The sequence below is a fragment of the Carassius carassius genome, chromosome 6 (assembly GCF_963082965.1).
Source record: "Carassius carassius chromosome 6, fCarCar2.1, whole genome shotgun sequence".
Lineage (NCBI taxonomy): Eukaryota > Metazoa > Chordata > Actinopteri > Cypriniformes > Cyprinidae > Carassius > Carassius carassius.
This window is the reverse complement of record NC_081760.1, coordinates 1,520,473-1,536,750: the sequence shown is the minus strand read 5'-3', so window position 1 is coordinate 1,536,750 and position 16,278 is coordinate 1,520,473. Positions and strand designations below refer to the sequence as shown.

The 16,278-nt window shown below is 36.2% G+C and overlaps 2 protein-coding genes across 2 annotated transcripts; both read left to right on the top strand.

The window, feature by feature from the left end:
• Window positions 1-211: 211 nt before the first annotated feature.
• On the top strand, window positions 212-2,888 carry LOC132141796 (rho-related GTP-binding protein RhoH-like). The gene is made up of 2 exons (XM_059551459.1): window positions 212-430; window positions 1,738-2,888. The coding sequence occupies exon 2, from the start codon at window positions 1,980-1,982 to the stop codon at window positions 2,556-2,558; it is 579 nt and encodes a 192-aa protein (XP_059407442.1). The 5' UTR covers window positions 212-430; window positions 1,738-1,979; the 3' UTR covers window positions 2,559-2,888.
• Window positions 2,889-7,349: 4,461 nt separating this feature from the next.
• On the top strand, window positions 7,350-15,893 carry LOC132141795 (neuronal acetylcholine receptor subunit alpha-9-like). The gene is made up of 6 exons (XM_059551458.1): window positions 7,350-7,506; window positions 8,072-8,217; window positions 10,078-10,232; window positions 10,393-10,576; window positions 11,563-11,914; window positions 14,838-15,893. Exons 1-6 carry the CDS (start codon window positions 7,461-7,463, stop codon window positions 15,689-15,691), a joined length of 1,737 nt encoding a protein of 578 aa, XP_059407441.1. The 5' UTR covers window positions 7,350-7,460; the 3' UTR covers window positions 15,692-15,893.
• The last annotated feature ends 385 nt before the right edge of the window (window positions 15,894-16,278 follow it).

Genomic DNA, 16,278 nt, shown 5'->3' with positions numbered 1-16,278 from the left:
AAGGATTCCTTTCAAAGTGATTAAAATGCGGTCTCAGGGACCTCAAACAAAGAGCAAAGGGCTTAATCTTTCTTGTTTTGCTGCATTAGACCGTTTCATGCATAATGAGTTCTTGACTGCATACTGTAGATGTTGAGAACGTCACAGCGGAAGCTTTGAAGGAATTTGATGTATGATTTTACAGAGAAAAGAGCCTAGCCTCGCACTTCACTTCCCTCTGCTAGAGGATGCAACGTATGCTCTGTCTGTGAAGGCATGTATTATCTCTCTGTGCTCAAAGGTGCTCGAGTTTCCTGAGTTTAACAGTTGAAGTTTGGAGAAAAATCAGCAGCATTGGACTGAGCTCTGATCTCTTTCTGATGTTTCATTAAATTAAAAGAGCAGAACTCTATGCACGTGAATCTCACGGTTGAAGAGTTAAAATAGGTGAGTTGTTTTCTTCTTTGTAAAACATCTATTAATTATACTGCGCATCAATTTTAAAACTACATTGATCACCAATCCGAACCTGATGTGTATAGTGTTCATTATCTGTAAGGTTCTTAACCAGCTTAAATCTAAATTAATTATTTTGTAAATTGTAAGTTTTAGTTTTCACGTCTTTAAAAAAATAAACTCATAATATTCTTGTTTCGGATTAATATAATGTGGTTAACAATGACTTCAATAAATTGTTTGATACTTTTTGTTGACATTTTGATGAACAAAAATCTGTATTTTTATTATACTTTGCAATGCTTCAGAGTCTGTGAACAGCGTGTGTGTGTGTGTGTGTGTGTGAAGGGAGTTTTCTCCATCGTCCTCTAAATTTAGATTATGTTTTCTAATATAAATAGTATTTCTTTAATGAAACACACAAGACACACATCACAAATCCTGATGTCTTTCAGCTGTCAATAAGGATATACAGTAATTGTTCATAATCCCTCATTTTCTATATTAGGAAAGAAATAGGGTATTAAATACTATAGGCCTGCTTCTCAAGAATGTTCTGTCTGACAATGTTTCCAGTATTTTAATTTTTTTGTACCGAAAAGTGTCTTCTGACTGTATATCACTACCATTTGGTGTTTTGTGGTATTAACTGGAGCAGCTGTTTGAATCATCAGTGTACTTTCCTCTCATGACAGCCATGTTGCTATTTGGAGATCCATCTTTGAGGTTGTGTTTTGTCAAAAACGCTCTTTGCAGCATTGGCCCGTAGAGTTATAAAACACAGAAACAAATGAGCTATCGCTTTTGTGTTTTGTGCATTTTTTTTACAATGCTATGGCCAAAAATGTGTTAATTCGACTTTAGCTGATAACAGGGATGTTGTCAAACGGAAAAGCGATGTCTGAGGCCTGTGCTCTGTTGCATAGCAGGATATTGTGTTGATTTCACACCTTAGAATGGCGTTGTAGTATTGCTTTGGTATTTTAAAGATACAATTAACAAAAAAATCAGGATGAGAAAAATACGGAATTCTTTATTCCAATTAACACAAAGGAATGTTTTTAGAAAGAACATTGGTGTCCAAACAACATCTGACTCCATAGACTAATACTGTATGGACCAAAATAAAAATGAAAGAGAAAAAAGTCAGGTTTACAGGTTTGCAAGTGAGTGAGTAAAGAAATGATTTAATGTCTTTCTTTAAATATATGGCATATAAATCAGTGTTTTTGGATTAAAGGTGTTTCGTGCTTGCATGATAGTAATTGTGTTTCTTTGTATCTTTTAATGAAGCGGTCAGAGTAAAGATACAGCTGGGCGACTTCTGTCTTGAATATCTCTAATGGTCCATAATGAACTCCTAAACCTTTCCTGGATTACAGAACCGAGGAGTAACTCCACGAGACTTCAGAATGCTGTGTAGCTTGCAGTGTTTTTATTCTTAGTGCTCACATTTCTTGCGATTAGAAGGATGTCTTCATCGTCTGTTGGACACCACTGATATTTTTTTCACACTCATTATTATCAATAACTACGACAGAAGGATGGAAGAGACCTCGGTGAAATGCGTCCTGGTCGGGGACTGTGCGGTGGGTAAAACAGCACTTCTTGTACGATTCACGTCTGAAACGTTCCCAGACAGCTACAGACCTACTGTCTATGAAAACACTGGTGTTGATGTATTCATGGATGGAGTCCAGATCAGCTTGGGATTGTGGGATACAGCGGGCCATGAGACATTCCGACAAATCCGGCCCATGTCCTATCAGCAGGCGGATGTGGTTTTGCTCTGCTATTCTGTGGCAAATGCAAATTCGTTAAATAATTTGCGGCACAAGTGGATCGCTGAAGTGAGGGAACATCTCCCGAAGGTTCCTGTGCTGGTTGTTGCCACACAGACGGACCATCGTGAGATGGGCCCATATCGTGCCAACTGCACTGCGGCCTCGGAGGGCAAACAGGTGGCACAGGAGATCCGTGCCAAGGGATACCTGGAATGCTCGGCTCTCAGCAATCGTGGCGTGCAACAGGTTTTTGAGTGTGCTGTTCGGACGGCTGTTAATCGTGCACGAAGACGGACACGACGGAGACTGATGGACCTTAACCCCTGTAAAGTGTCCTGATGCTTTTAAGAGAGCGATGTCGCTTGCTTCTCATGCATCACTAAGACACAATTGTTTCTCGCACACAACACCAACTATTCCTTAACTTCTTAACACTGATATCTTGATAATGTTTACTAAAAAGACTGATTGATTTTGTGTCCTCTAGCGAGGCTCTGAAATCTGACTATACATTAGACACATTACAGATATTTATTCATTACAAAGATGTGTCCTTGTTGAGTATAACATTTTAAAAGACATGTGCATCTTTTATTGCTACTGTAGATTGTGGCTCTTCAAGTTCTGGTTCATATTTCATTCTTGTGAATTGAAACGGAGCCTCTCAATCTGCCATTTTAATTTGTAATCTGTAATCTTAATTTTAGATGCCGATTAAATTGGTTATGAATTTCTGATTTGCTGACAATGCTTTTTGTCTGTGTTTTGTTGTTGTTGTGAAGTTCTTATTCTTAAAAGATTGATAATCTTCACGAGGTCACTTAAAAAAAGTAGTTGTTTAAATAAAAATGAAAAAAGAGTTAAGCTCTGTGTGCACAGCGAACCATTTGAAAATGTGTTTAAATACGTTCTGACTTAATCAACAAAAAACGTGTTATTAAAAATAAGAATTACTTTTTCTTTTTTTTAAAAAAGTGATTTTCAGACGTATTGATGCTAAGAATAAATATGACAATCCCCTTGAGAAAGACCTCCTTCATATAATAAAGTTAACTATTTATTTTAAGACTCGTATTTACTGTGTTACTAAAGCCTAAAGAAACATTAGATTATACATATTATTATTCAAGATGTATATTGATGAGCTAAATTTATTACTACTATAACATTTTTTACAATAAATTCTGTTCCAAAACAATTCTGTTCTTTCTTTCTTTTCTTTTTTTAACTGCTGAAATTTCCTACGGACAGTGTGGGCCCTTCTGGAGGCCCCCTGGGGGTCCCCAGACCTCAATTTGAATACGCCTTGTATATGTTCGGTAGCAAAAACAAAGTCTTTGACAAACAATCCATTTTTGAAGATACCTTATACACTGGAAAATCCTTAACATTAACTGCACAGAAAAAATACAGAGAGAACCGAGCTGTTTCTTACCTCAAACATTCTGTTTAAATACAAAATCATGATAATATATGTGCATAATCTCTTCTGTCGATATGCAAAGAACTGCATCTGCTATCTGAGATAGTCAGCCACAGGTGTACCAGCGGTTTCAGATATGTAGATTTAGGAAAGTATAGATATTACAAAATGACAAACTATTTTGAAAATTCTATAAGCCTCAGATAATATGTAACACATGATACATGATGTCTTTATTATGACAGTACATAAGTGCAGGATGTGAAGCGAGAATGTTATATAAAGCCATTCTGAAACACTTTATTCTGAGGTTGCAGGTTTGGTTGTCAGTGTACGTGTGATGATTATGTAGACAACAGAAAAAGAGTTCACCTTGCTTGAGCTATTCACTTCTTCAGTACTGTACAATAATGTACAGACCCTGTTGACAGTGATTATATAGTACACCTCAGATATGTTCTATCACATTGCACAGCAGCCTGACAATTTGCTTGTCCGGGAAACTGACTACGCTGTGCAGGTTTGGACATAATATAAAAGTCATGTGGCTAAGGCTTGATGCATAGAAGACATCAGAGGGAAATGCACAGAATAGAGTTATTTCTAATATCCCTAACATGCAGCCTCTGGCATTTTGAGCCTTTGTGCTAAACGCTGAATGTATTTATAAAATTGTTCTCAAACGAACACTCAGGCGAGATGTAAAAACAAAGGAGATGTGCTCTACTACTCACCTTATATGAAAGGAAGAGGAGAAGAAGACGGCGGAGCAACAGAAAGAGGGAGTATATGTTATGTGGTTTATGGAGATGGGGTGATGTAGGCCGTGCTTTAGGAGAACTAAAGAGTTCAGACCCCGAAACCACATCCCAACAGGAGAACGTCTCTCTCTCTCTGAATTCACTGTGCTTCATGGCTCCACAGAAAAGCGCTGTATCTGCGTTGTGAAATACTGTGAGAATCTTGAAATAAATGTTTCACAAACTAAGGAATTTCTGTGCTATACAAAAATATGTTGTACTGATTCTAGAAGTCATGGGAAGAATGAAACTACATTTATACATTTAGTTTTAATCAAATAAAGGTTTTGAGTAGGTAATATAGTCAACAGGACTGTACTCAAACTGCAATATGTATAAACCACAAAAGAGGAAGTGAAAGAATTATTTTATTTACTACTCTATTTTAATACACTGAATGTGCAAGTGAAGCAAACATGCTTAATGGTGCATTAATGATTTTTTTTGTTGTTGTTGTTGAAAAACATTTCAGTGTTTTTTGTCCATGCAATAAAAAACAAAGAGGTCCAGTGTTACTTTGGGACTTCAATTACTTAAACTGTACAGACAAAAACTTCTTTAATAGTCTTTAACTTATTCTTTAATAGTCCACTTTTGAAATGACATGGAAATGATGACAGAATTGTCATTTTCGGGTGAACTCTCCCTTTAAAGAACAAGGCTTTAAACTGTAATGTGTGAACAAGAGACTGCTATATATATATATATATATATTATAAATATGCCTTAGTCCAAATTTGGCCAATTTACAGAGTGCTGTGGTCTGCACAACACACAAAATCAATACATGCATGCATATACACATTCGTCGTATGCGACCCTACCACATGTTCTCTTTTTTACAACAGGAAACACCTGCACTGTTCTCTTACCACACGAGCGCTCTGATACACATACACACACAATCCTCCCTTAAAGCATCAAAGCCTTGCACAATCACCTATTTATGACAGTTAAGCCAAAACTTAAGAGATTGTGCTTCATCAGATAAGCGACATGTGCATTTAAGCACCTCAGGATGCTGAGATGAGCAAAAAACATTGGCAAAAATAAGCAGAGGTGTAAAAGAAATCATCACTTGAACCTCTAGGATTTTTCCACACTTTGTGTCATCTGCCCAACAGTGAGTCAGAGAGGAAGGATTGTGTGGGACAGGGAAGATACCTCTGAAAATGATACTGAAAGAATCACCTTAATTTCAGAAAATACAAAGAGAATACCCAACCTGAGTCATTTTGAGTCATTTGATTGTGTCGTTTTATCTCTAAAGATAGTTACCTGCTCTGCCACAGTGTAACATGAACAGAAAAATGGAAGAAGAAATGACAATTATCTAAAACGGCTTCCTTTTGAATCAACATCTAGCCAATATAGTCATCCCTGAGAATGTTTGTCTTGACTGGAGCATTATGGGTATTGTAGTTCTGCAGCGTAATATGTCAAAGTGCACTACAGGATATGAAACGCTCCTACGCTTGAGAAAGAAAGAGAAAGATATAGACAGACGCCTCGAGAAGGACCACTTCCTGTCTTATTCCTCTCATCTATCGTCATTTCAGACCCTACAGTCTTTGTGTGTGTGTGTGTGTGTGCTTGTATTCCTGCGTAGGCGCTGGGAAATATGAGGGGGCTGTCTGACACAATCTAAAGAAATTCGTTAGAAACATCCATAGGTGAATAGAAATCTGTTACTTAAAATATACATTATATATACTGATTCTTTACGCATGGGACAAAATCCTATAATTTGGCATGCTATTAAACATCTACGTGCCAAATTGACTTTTCAAATAAATACATAGAGAGAGAGAAATTTTTAGGCATTTATAAAATGTTCACAATATGTTGATTCAGCTTTGTCACACAAATGCATTTTTAATAAGTAATATTGGTATCTTCCAACACCAGGACTGCTTTAAAGATTGCAAAATATGATTTTTCAGCACAACTGGAATGCTATTGTGTCAATATGTAACAAATATGCTGCATTAATTTTGTTTTGTCTTGTATTATTTCGTCTTGTCTTTGTATTCTGTCTTGTTTTTTGGTAAAATCTTTTAAAACAAGATTCATATGTTTGATAAGCAAAAGAGGTTTTCAGAGAATATATTTTGTATTATATATTTGTTTGACAAAATACAAGTGGATTTGTTCAACTGGTTTAGCTAAAATAATTCCTTGGTACATAATCTAATGTAAAATATCAGCAAATAGTGCACTACTTTCACAAATGTAGTCTGAATAAATGTGTCACGTATTAGTTTATATAATTTTAATTCCTGTGCCACTGAAAAAAGCTCTCTAGTAAACTAATACAGGAACATTATTACTCGTTCTCACTCTTTAAAGAGTGTTAAAAAGCATGTTTCATTTCCATGCCTACAAAATGTATTTGTGTTGGATTTTATACCTCATGTTAATTTCTCTGTCGTCTTGATATTCATTATGTTCTTGTGTCAGCGACAGACCTTTCTTTCTTTAAAATGCATTGTGTGTCACATTCAACCCACATGACCTGTCTGCAGTTCAGATCGCTCTCTCTGTGACGGACAGGACAAACACATTCAATCACACACAGTCACAACAAACAATCCATAACCAGCATGCAGAAGATAACACATAACAAGTCTCTGCTTTTGAAAGAACAGAAGAACCCCAATATTAAAACACACACTTTCTTCTTGCATATAGATGAATATTTCCACAGTTTCAAGAAGTGTGTGTGTGTGTGTGTGTGTGTGTGTGTGTGTGTGTGTGTGTGTGTGTGTGTGTGTGTGTGTGTGTGTGTGTGTTATGTGATACCTCAGCTCTTGTTCCAGAGAAACAGTCAGAATGACATTCAGGCCTTCGGTGTTGTACCTGACACACTGCTCTCAACATTCACCTCGCTATGGGACTCCTAACAACTTCTCTTTCCTCCTCTGCAGCAAGTCTCTTATGACTATGGACCACAAATGAGCAGCAACAGCACACAATAACTGGCAGATTTTATTAGATTTTTTGCCATTTTTCTAAAAAATGAAGATCATATATCTTGTGATTCACATTAGCATGTTGCTAAATGGTAAGTCCATGCTCCTTTTAATGTTGATGCTAAAATAATTTACGTAATCTGAATTTTGCCTAGTTTTTCTGTAAAATAACTAAACAATTTTTAAATTAAAGCAAAATTGTGTCAGATAAGAGATTTTCAGAGAATATATCTTGAACTAACTATAAACATACATGCAGAAGATACATGCAGAATATATATATATATATATATATATATATATATATATATATATATATATTCTGGAAAAACTCTAATTCTCATAAACCACATGAAAATCTGATTAAGAAATACTTTTATAATTACATCTGATTTAAATGTATTTTGTTTATACACACATATATGTACAGCACATATACATACAGTATATATATACAATATATATATATATATATATATATACAGTATATATATATATACATATATATATATATATATATATATATATATATATATATATATATATATACACTACATTATAAGGATTATTGTTGGTATTTCTACATATGCATTATTTTAAAGCTGTATCTCTATTATTTTATTTTAAACAACTACATAATAATATTTTCCTCTGTAGTTGTTTTCTCTGCTCAGGGTCGTTTTGCTCAAAAACTGCTGAACGACCTGATGGAGAACTATTCTAACGCTTTACGGCCTGTGGAGGACACAGACAAGACCCTTAACGTCACTCTACAGATCACACTCTCACAGATCAAAGACATGGTGAGCGCTAAACAAACACCTATTTGACCTCATGCTTTCACTGAATGATAACAGAATGAGGTTACAGCTACATGCATCAGAGCTACTGCAGAAACAGTGGGTTTGAGATCACTTCTGTTGGTTGGGCATACAGTATATCTCACCAGCAATACACCCACACACTGTCCGACTGGCCTTGATGTGGCATTGCACATGTATGTTCTGATCATACTTCGGGCGACTTAATGCTGAAACCGCATTGCACAATTGCCCCAAACTTTTAATCATGCCTTGTTTAAATTCACACTCATTCAGAGTGCTTAACTAGCAACGGTGAAGTACTAATGAATGTATTGGAAGCATTTGCTAATGGTGCCTAGCCTTAAAAAAAGCATGATCTCACTGGTGAAGCATGCATTACATGTGTTTGCTTTAGCACAGATTTTACATTGGACATTTTCTGTTGTTTACATAAACAATTCATTAATCAAATTGAATACACAGCCACTTTGAAGAATGCATCAGTTATCCATTGCAGTTAAAATGGATAACTGCAGGTGTCAGTACTTCTCAAATGTTTAGTGTGGATCCTCTTCTCATTAACCCTCTGTATCCTGTGACACTGTAAACATTATATGTGTGTATGTATAGTGTGACTAATGTATAACACTATCTACAAAGTGTGCCACTGCTGATCATGTTTATCCTCCCTTCAAAGTGTTTATTCAGTGCATGTGTGATGAAGTGTGTGTGTGTGTGTGTGTGTGTGCATAGTGTAGAAATTTAAGTAAAACACTGGTTTAGCTAATTTTAACTCAATAACATTTGACTTTACACACAATGTCACAAGTTAGATTATTTGACTATTTGTCTAAAATTAATGCAGAATCTTTTTCATTTTATGCCATACCATTTATTTGCTTTACATTTTCAAACTCTTAAAATATTTGTTTATTTCCAGAAGATTTTCAGTAAGGTTTCAGACACACATTCACTTTTATGCACTATTGTAATACTTACTGTAAGAAAACAACAGAGTAGATCAAAACATTGAGATTTGATATTTTTATAATTGTAGTGTTGTGTTTTGGTTTATCCAAAACTGAAAATTCTGTCATCACTTTCTCACTCTCATAACAGTCCTTCTTCTGCGGAAGTTCTTTATTTATTTAGAAATGTTGGACCACTTGATCTTTATATTTCATTGTTCCACAAAAGAGAAAAAGAAAGACATTTTGCAGTGACATGAGAATATATCTGTTTAACTGCTGTCATTGCACTCGTGTGGTTATGTCCAGTGTCTTTGTGCTCTGTCTGTGGATGATGGTTATATAAGACATTGTTTATCTGCGTTCCAGAAAGATTTCCACCCTGATCAAACCCAATCAAATATTAATTTACTGAACCCGAGGAGTACTTTTAACCAATGAGATGTGATATGTAGAAGGCATTAAGTGCAACCTAAGGGTTCAGACTTTCTTCGCTTTCATTCTTCATTGTTGTGAGAAAGTGTTTCATGTACAACAACAACAGAGCAAGACCCTGTGCGACTGAATACTGGTTCTTAACAAACCATACTGTTACCTCAAAGAAAAGTAGACATTTGAACATGTTCGCAGTAAGCACATGAGGTTTCAAACTCCAAAAAGGGCATAAAGGTGGCGCAAAAGTAATCCTCAGTCCATAAATCTTCTGTGATGAGAAATGGACTTGGGAGATTCTTCACTCACAAATCACAAAACTGATGTTAGAGCCCAGATACAAAATGGTGACACATAAACAACATAAATTCTTAGATTTTATAGTTTCGTATGATTTGGCTGGTGTGGGTCTGTAAATGACTTTTGACTTTTGCTTTTTGTGCTTGACTCTTTGTGCCAGGATGAAAGGAACCAGGTGCTGACCACATACTTATGGGTGCGTCAGATCTGGCATGATGCTTATCTGAGCTGGGATAAAGATGAGTATGATGGGCTTGAGGTCATCCGAATACCCGGCAACCTTGTTTGGAGACCGGACATCGTTCTGTATAACAAGTGAATACATATACATACAATACCATGCATAAAACAGGAAAAAATACAACAGTACATAATGTGGAATTTAAACATGTCTCATCTAGACAGCATGCTCAGATTTGATTGATAGACACAAAGAAGACTGAATTATTGATCTCTATGTTAATTTTTTGCTCAGTGCGGATGAGGAGGACTCCTCGGGACCCCCAGACACAAATGTGGTGTTGAGGTATAATGGTGAGATCACTTGGGACTCCCCTGCCATCACTAAGAGTTCCTGTAGGGTGGACGTCTCTTATTTCCCCTTTGATAGTCAGGAGTGCAACCTTACCTTTGGCTCCTGGACTTACAATGGCAACCAGGTATATGCACTGGACAGGTGTACTGCAACTATATGCATTCTTGTTTTGCCTAAATAATAGCTTTTTATATCTGAATACATGTAAAATGTACACACACTGTTATGTCACAATCTATTAATGTAACTCACAATCTGTACTTATGAACAGGTGCATTTGTAACACACTTTAATTCAATTAGTCAACTGTTGTTCACCCAAAAATGAAATATCTGTCATTATTAGAAAAAAAACATGGATGAATATCTTTCAGCTGTTGAACGCTATCTTTAGATATTTTGAAGGATGTTGGTAAAAAAAAAAATTATGCATGGAATTCTATTTCAGACACAGAATAAAAAATAAAATAGCGACTTTTCCCCTTAACAAGTCTTGACTATTTTTCTCACAACTGACTTTTTTCTCAGAATTGTGAGACATGAACTCACTTATAAACACATAAAAAACTATCTTTCCTTTCAGAATTGGATTCATAACTTGCAAGTTCATATCTCAAAATTCTAAGAAAAGAAGTCAAATATGAGATATGAACTTGCACGTGCCAGAAAAATGTCAGAAATGTGACTTCAATCACTCAATTCTGACATTTTCTCACAACTGAGAGTTTATATCACGCAATTCTGAGAAATAAAAGTCTGAATTGTGAGAAAAAAAGTCACAATTAAACAATTTTTATTCTGTGGTTGAAACGGCTTCCATAAGGATGAATTACTAATGGCAGAAATGTAATTTGTGGGTGAACTACAGAAACTCAACATCAACAGATTATGAAGTGAAATCAGAATATACGTATACAAACACATAGCAAGGAAGAATATTAACAATTGTATAAAATGACCTGTGCATTGATTTCATGCATGGGAACCTCATTTCAACTGCTCATAAAAAGCATAAAAAGAAATTGAACCTTTAAAGAAGAAAAAAATATTTGCATTTAAAAGAGAGAGTTGTCCCGTACTTAAAGTCCCATCATGTCCACTATAACCCCAGGTGGACATCGCTATGGGCATGGAGGGTGGAGACCTTTCAGACTTTGTGGAAAATGTGGAATGGGAGTGTCATGGCATGCCGGCCGTTAAGAACGTTATAATGTACGGCTGCTGCTCAGACCCATACCCTGACATAACATACACAGTCCTGCTCAAGCGGCGTTCTTCCTTCTACATCTTCAACCTCCTCCTGCCGTGTTTCCTCATCTCTTTCCTGGCTCCGCTGGGCTTTTACCTGCCAGCTGATTCTGGGGAGAAGGTCTCACTGGGGGTGACGGTGCTGCTGGCTCTGACTGTATTTCAGCTGATGGTGGCTGAGAGTATGCCGCCTTCAGAAAGCGTTCCTCTAATTGGTGAGTTTACAGTAGAGCAGGACAGTTCATTTTAATTTCTCTCTGGCTGTAGAATACTGTGGTTCCCACAGTTTGGCTATCAACAAAAGTGATAACCATATGTCACTATAGTGGCTCTGTTGGCCCTCTAGTGGAAGTTGCAATAACTATCAAGTGAAACAAGAGTATTTAGTAAGTGCTAGGTAGCAACTAATAACATGTAATCTGGATTACGTAATCAGATTCCAAAAAAAAGTACTTGTGATTAGATCATATTACATTTTAAAACACTCACAATGCAACTACAGTTACTTTGTATTACATATTACAATTGCATTACATTACAAACACATTAAACTGCTCAAATTCACGTTATTTCTAAATGTTGATTAATTTTTACATTGTTATGATTTGATTTATAACTATTTCTTTAAAAAAAAAAACCTTCATGAACCCCAGTTTGGGAAACCTTAATGTAATGTTTAATGCACTTAATGTTGTTAATAACAATGAACAGAATATATTCTTTTTCTATTTCACTTTTTTTTTATCAATATGGTACAATATTATCCTATTTAAAACAATGTTATAAGCAGTGTTGGGAAGGTTACTTTGGAAATGTAATAGGTTACAGATTACAAGTTACCCTATTTAAAATGTAATAGTAGTGTAACTTTTTTAATTACTTTAATAAAGTAATGTAACTAATTACTTTTGAGTACATTTTGATTACTTTTATAAATTTCTAATGAATGTTAATTTGCAACTGTTAATCATCTTCAACCATTTTACACCATGCAGGTTTAACCTTAACAGTAGTGCTCAATACTGTCAGACTTTCATCATTCTTCATCAGCTGAATTAAGATGATCACATTTGAACACATCCACCACACAATCAGACTTTAGTACTGCCTTTTACTTAGAGATTGATCTGAAGTTCAAAGCAGATTTAAAATCAAAAGAAATAGTTTATAGATACTGTTTTTGAAACCAAATCTTTGCATAACTACAGGCATCTAACGGCATCTAACAATGGTTTGGGGAAAAATAGTTAATAAAAAAATAAAAGCATATACATCAACTCAAATACGGTTATCTAATAAGCATGTGTCCTATTTTGTGTACTAAACTCCTGAAACATTGGTGTCTTTTTGAAACACTGCTGTCTCTTTGTATATGATATGATGATAGTTTCTTAAAATAAGTAAAAAATGCTCATGAAGTGACTGTTCTAGAGATTAATTTCCATGAGGGGCGGACTGGGAAAAAAAATAGGCTGGGAAATCTCACACTCATACACCCACAACCCATTCTGTTACATGGACAACCCTATTTTGTGTATGGACCTGACATGAAAAAGATTTGAATCCTTAGGTTGGGGGACATGCAACGTAATTAAGAGTTCTCTCCTGAACTGCACCTTCACTTCCATTATCCACCCATCTCTCTCATGACTTTAATACTGAAGATTTTTATTTGACTTTTACCATGTTTTGTAAGTGCAATTTAGTTTTTTTGGCAAATTAATTACCACTTGTATTTATTTTTACTACAAATTCCATAGTTAAACCACGGTTAGTGCCATACCATAGGCATTAATTTTCCTAAAGGTTGTGTTTTTGTATGCACTAGCTCCCCCTAAACCTATGATAAAATATGATGATTTGTCTGCTAACTTACTACTGTAACATTACAAAAGATAATAATGACGTCGTTTATACAGTATTTTGAGTGATTGCGAGCAATGTGCTGCTGCTGCTTGACTAAGTAAACAAAGACAAAACTACATTAGCATATTTACAGATGAAACTGACCTGCACCTGAAACCCTGAACAGAAGTGTCGCTTCTCTGCTCCAGCTGTGCGCTTACACAGTTCACTCCGGTCTCTCTCTCTCGCATTGATTACTCGGAGTCTGATCCAAACCGTTCGGCGGAGGCGCGGAGAGCGCGCGAGCCCAACCATTGCCAGTCACGACTAACCGATTCATGATTTATTAGAGATTTAATTATCGAATGGCGGATTCGGAAATAATCGCTTTAGTATATTCGGCCTGCAATTATACAATAACAATATTAAAGTAGAGGGCCAAATCGTCTGCCAGGCCACCGGGAATAGTCCCGGTTCTCCCGATGTCCAGTCAGCGCCTGATTTCCACAGACACGCAGAATGTGCAGGATTCATATTCAGTCTTTTTGCGGCTTAATATTCACAGACATCAGTCCATATCGGGTTTTGATTCAAGTGTACTGACCTACTTTTGATTTATTCGTCCAAAATGTGGCATATTTCGTCCGCGTTATAATCCATTTTTATGACTGGATTCTACTAATGTGTTTTCCGCGTCTCGGAGATTATGGGCCATATGTCTTAGTGCAATTTGGGAAAGAAATAAACTGTATTTGGATGTGTGTAAATATTCAAATGTAATCCTCTTTGTAATCGTTACAATTTTCATAAGTAACTGTAATTTAATTACTCATTTTTTCTTAGTAACTGTAACTGATTACTGTTACATTTATTTTGTAATTAAATTACGTAACGCCGTTACATGTAACTAGTTACTCCCCAACACTGGTTATAAGCAAGTTAGGTCAAAAGTAATCTAAAAGTAATCGGATTATATTACCTAAAATGTGTAGTGTAATAAGTAACAAAAGAAAATGTTTCATGTAATTTGGTAATCAGTAATGGACTACAACTTGTAAGTAATCTACCCAGCACTGTCAATGTGACTTAATATGACTCTCCATTGGGAATTGATTGTATGATTATCTTTATATATATTTATATATATAATCATGCAAAAAAAAAAAGCTATATTGTCATTGAAAAGTGGACAGACAGTACTTTTCGAGTGCATATGGTTGTCAGGCCCAAACACTGATTGTGTGATTGTATAGCCTCTTTATTATTTATCCCTTCTTTGTGTCTTTCCTATAGGAAAATACTACATTGCAACTATGACCATGATAACAGCCTCTACCTCTTTGACTATCTTTATCATGAATATACACTTCTGTGGAGCGGAAGCCAAACCTGTGCCCCATTGGGCCAAAGTCCTGATAATAGACTACATGTCAAAGATCTTCTTTGTGTATGAGGTAGGAGAGAACTGCACTACATCTGAAAGCGACCAAGGCCCGTTGTTCCCTGAAGACCCACTGGCTAGCTTGGAGAGAGATGGGTATTTAGACAAAGGATTTTATAGAGACTGTCACCATGATGAGAGCAACCAAAGGCAGTTTAATGGCTACAGCCACAGAGATCACCGGCATGGGAATGGGTACCGTCAAAACAACAGTGCCTATCGGCATCATAGGCATGACCAGCAAAGGAAGACCCGCTCATCTTCAAATTCCCCTGTCCGACATCCAAAATACACACACTACATTGGTCGAGATGGAAGCGAAAAGCTCCCGCTAACAAGCCAGGAGAAACTCAAAGATAGCGAAATCTCTATTCCGGAAAAACTTAACGGATACACCTATGATCCCGGCAATGGCTATCTCAGTGGAGTCGCCTATCAACATGATAATGGCTACGGCAAACCCTTTGGATCAGATAGTTACAATAAGACCACCAGTGGCCCAGGATCTGTATGTGCCTGTGGCCAACATCAGAAAGTGGTGCGAAACATTGAGTACATAGCTAACTGTTTCAGAGAGCAGAGGGGACACCAGGCCAAAGGGGCCGAGTGGAAGAAGGTAGCCAAGGTGATGGACAGATTCTTCATGTGGGTGTTTTTCATCATGGTCTTCCTCATGAGTATCCTTGTCATGGCCAAGGCAACCTAGAGCCGTTTACACCTTAACTCTTTCCCCACCAGCTTTTTTTTTTTTTAAGTTGTCAGGCACCCCAATCAATTTTGATCATTTTTGCAAAAATGTCATGGCCCCCAGAATATTTTATTGTTTGAATATCTGAACATGCAAAATGTCAAAAGAAAGAATAGAGCCTTTGCTTTGAACAAGCAAAAAAAAGTTTAATTATAGCTTTATGCATTCTTTTTTGCAGCACCTTTCATCAAAAAGCTAAAAAATTTTAACAAAAAGCTGATAATTATTTTTTATTTCTTTATTTTTTTTGTCAGACTACGTCTGTATGGAATTCAGATAGATGATTAAAACATAGATGGAGCAGAACAATTCCATCAACACACAACCAAAGCTTCACAGCCGTGAAACACTTCCTAGATTAACATTTAATTCGGTAATGTTGGGCAGTTTTGATTTAAATGCCGTTTAATGATTGATGATCATGTTTTTTACATATGCAAATCGCTTGTTTCTGGTTCTTCTTCACCATGTTTTGATTCAGGGATTCAGTACTCTTTCAGAAGATGCGTAATAGCGCCTCCTACTGTATAACAGTGAAAACATGG

Bases quoted from the DNA above. Each gene is read 5' to 3' on its own strand.
- LOC132141796 (XM_059551459.1), top strand. From the start codon at position 1,980: ATGGAAGAGACCTCGGTGAAATGCGTCCTGGTCGGGGACTGTGCGGTG.
- LOC132141795 (XM_059551458.1), top strand. From the start codon at position 7,461: ATGAAGATCATATATCTTGTGATTCACATTAGCATGTTGCTAAATG. The intron at 7,507-8,071 runs GTAAGTCCATGC...TTTCCTCTGTAG, and splicing joins CATTAGCATGTTGCTAAATG to TTGTTTTCTCTGCTCAGGGT. The intron at 11,915-14,837 runs GTGAGTTTACAG...TCTTTCCTATAG, and splicing joins AGAAAGCGTTCCTCTAATTG to GAAAATACTACATTGCAACT.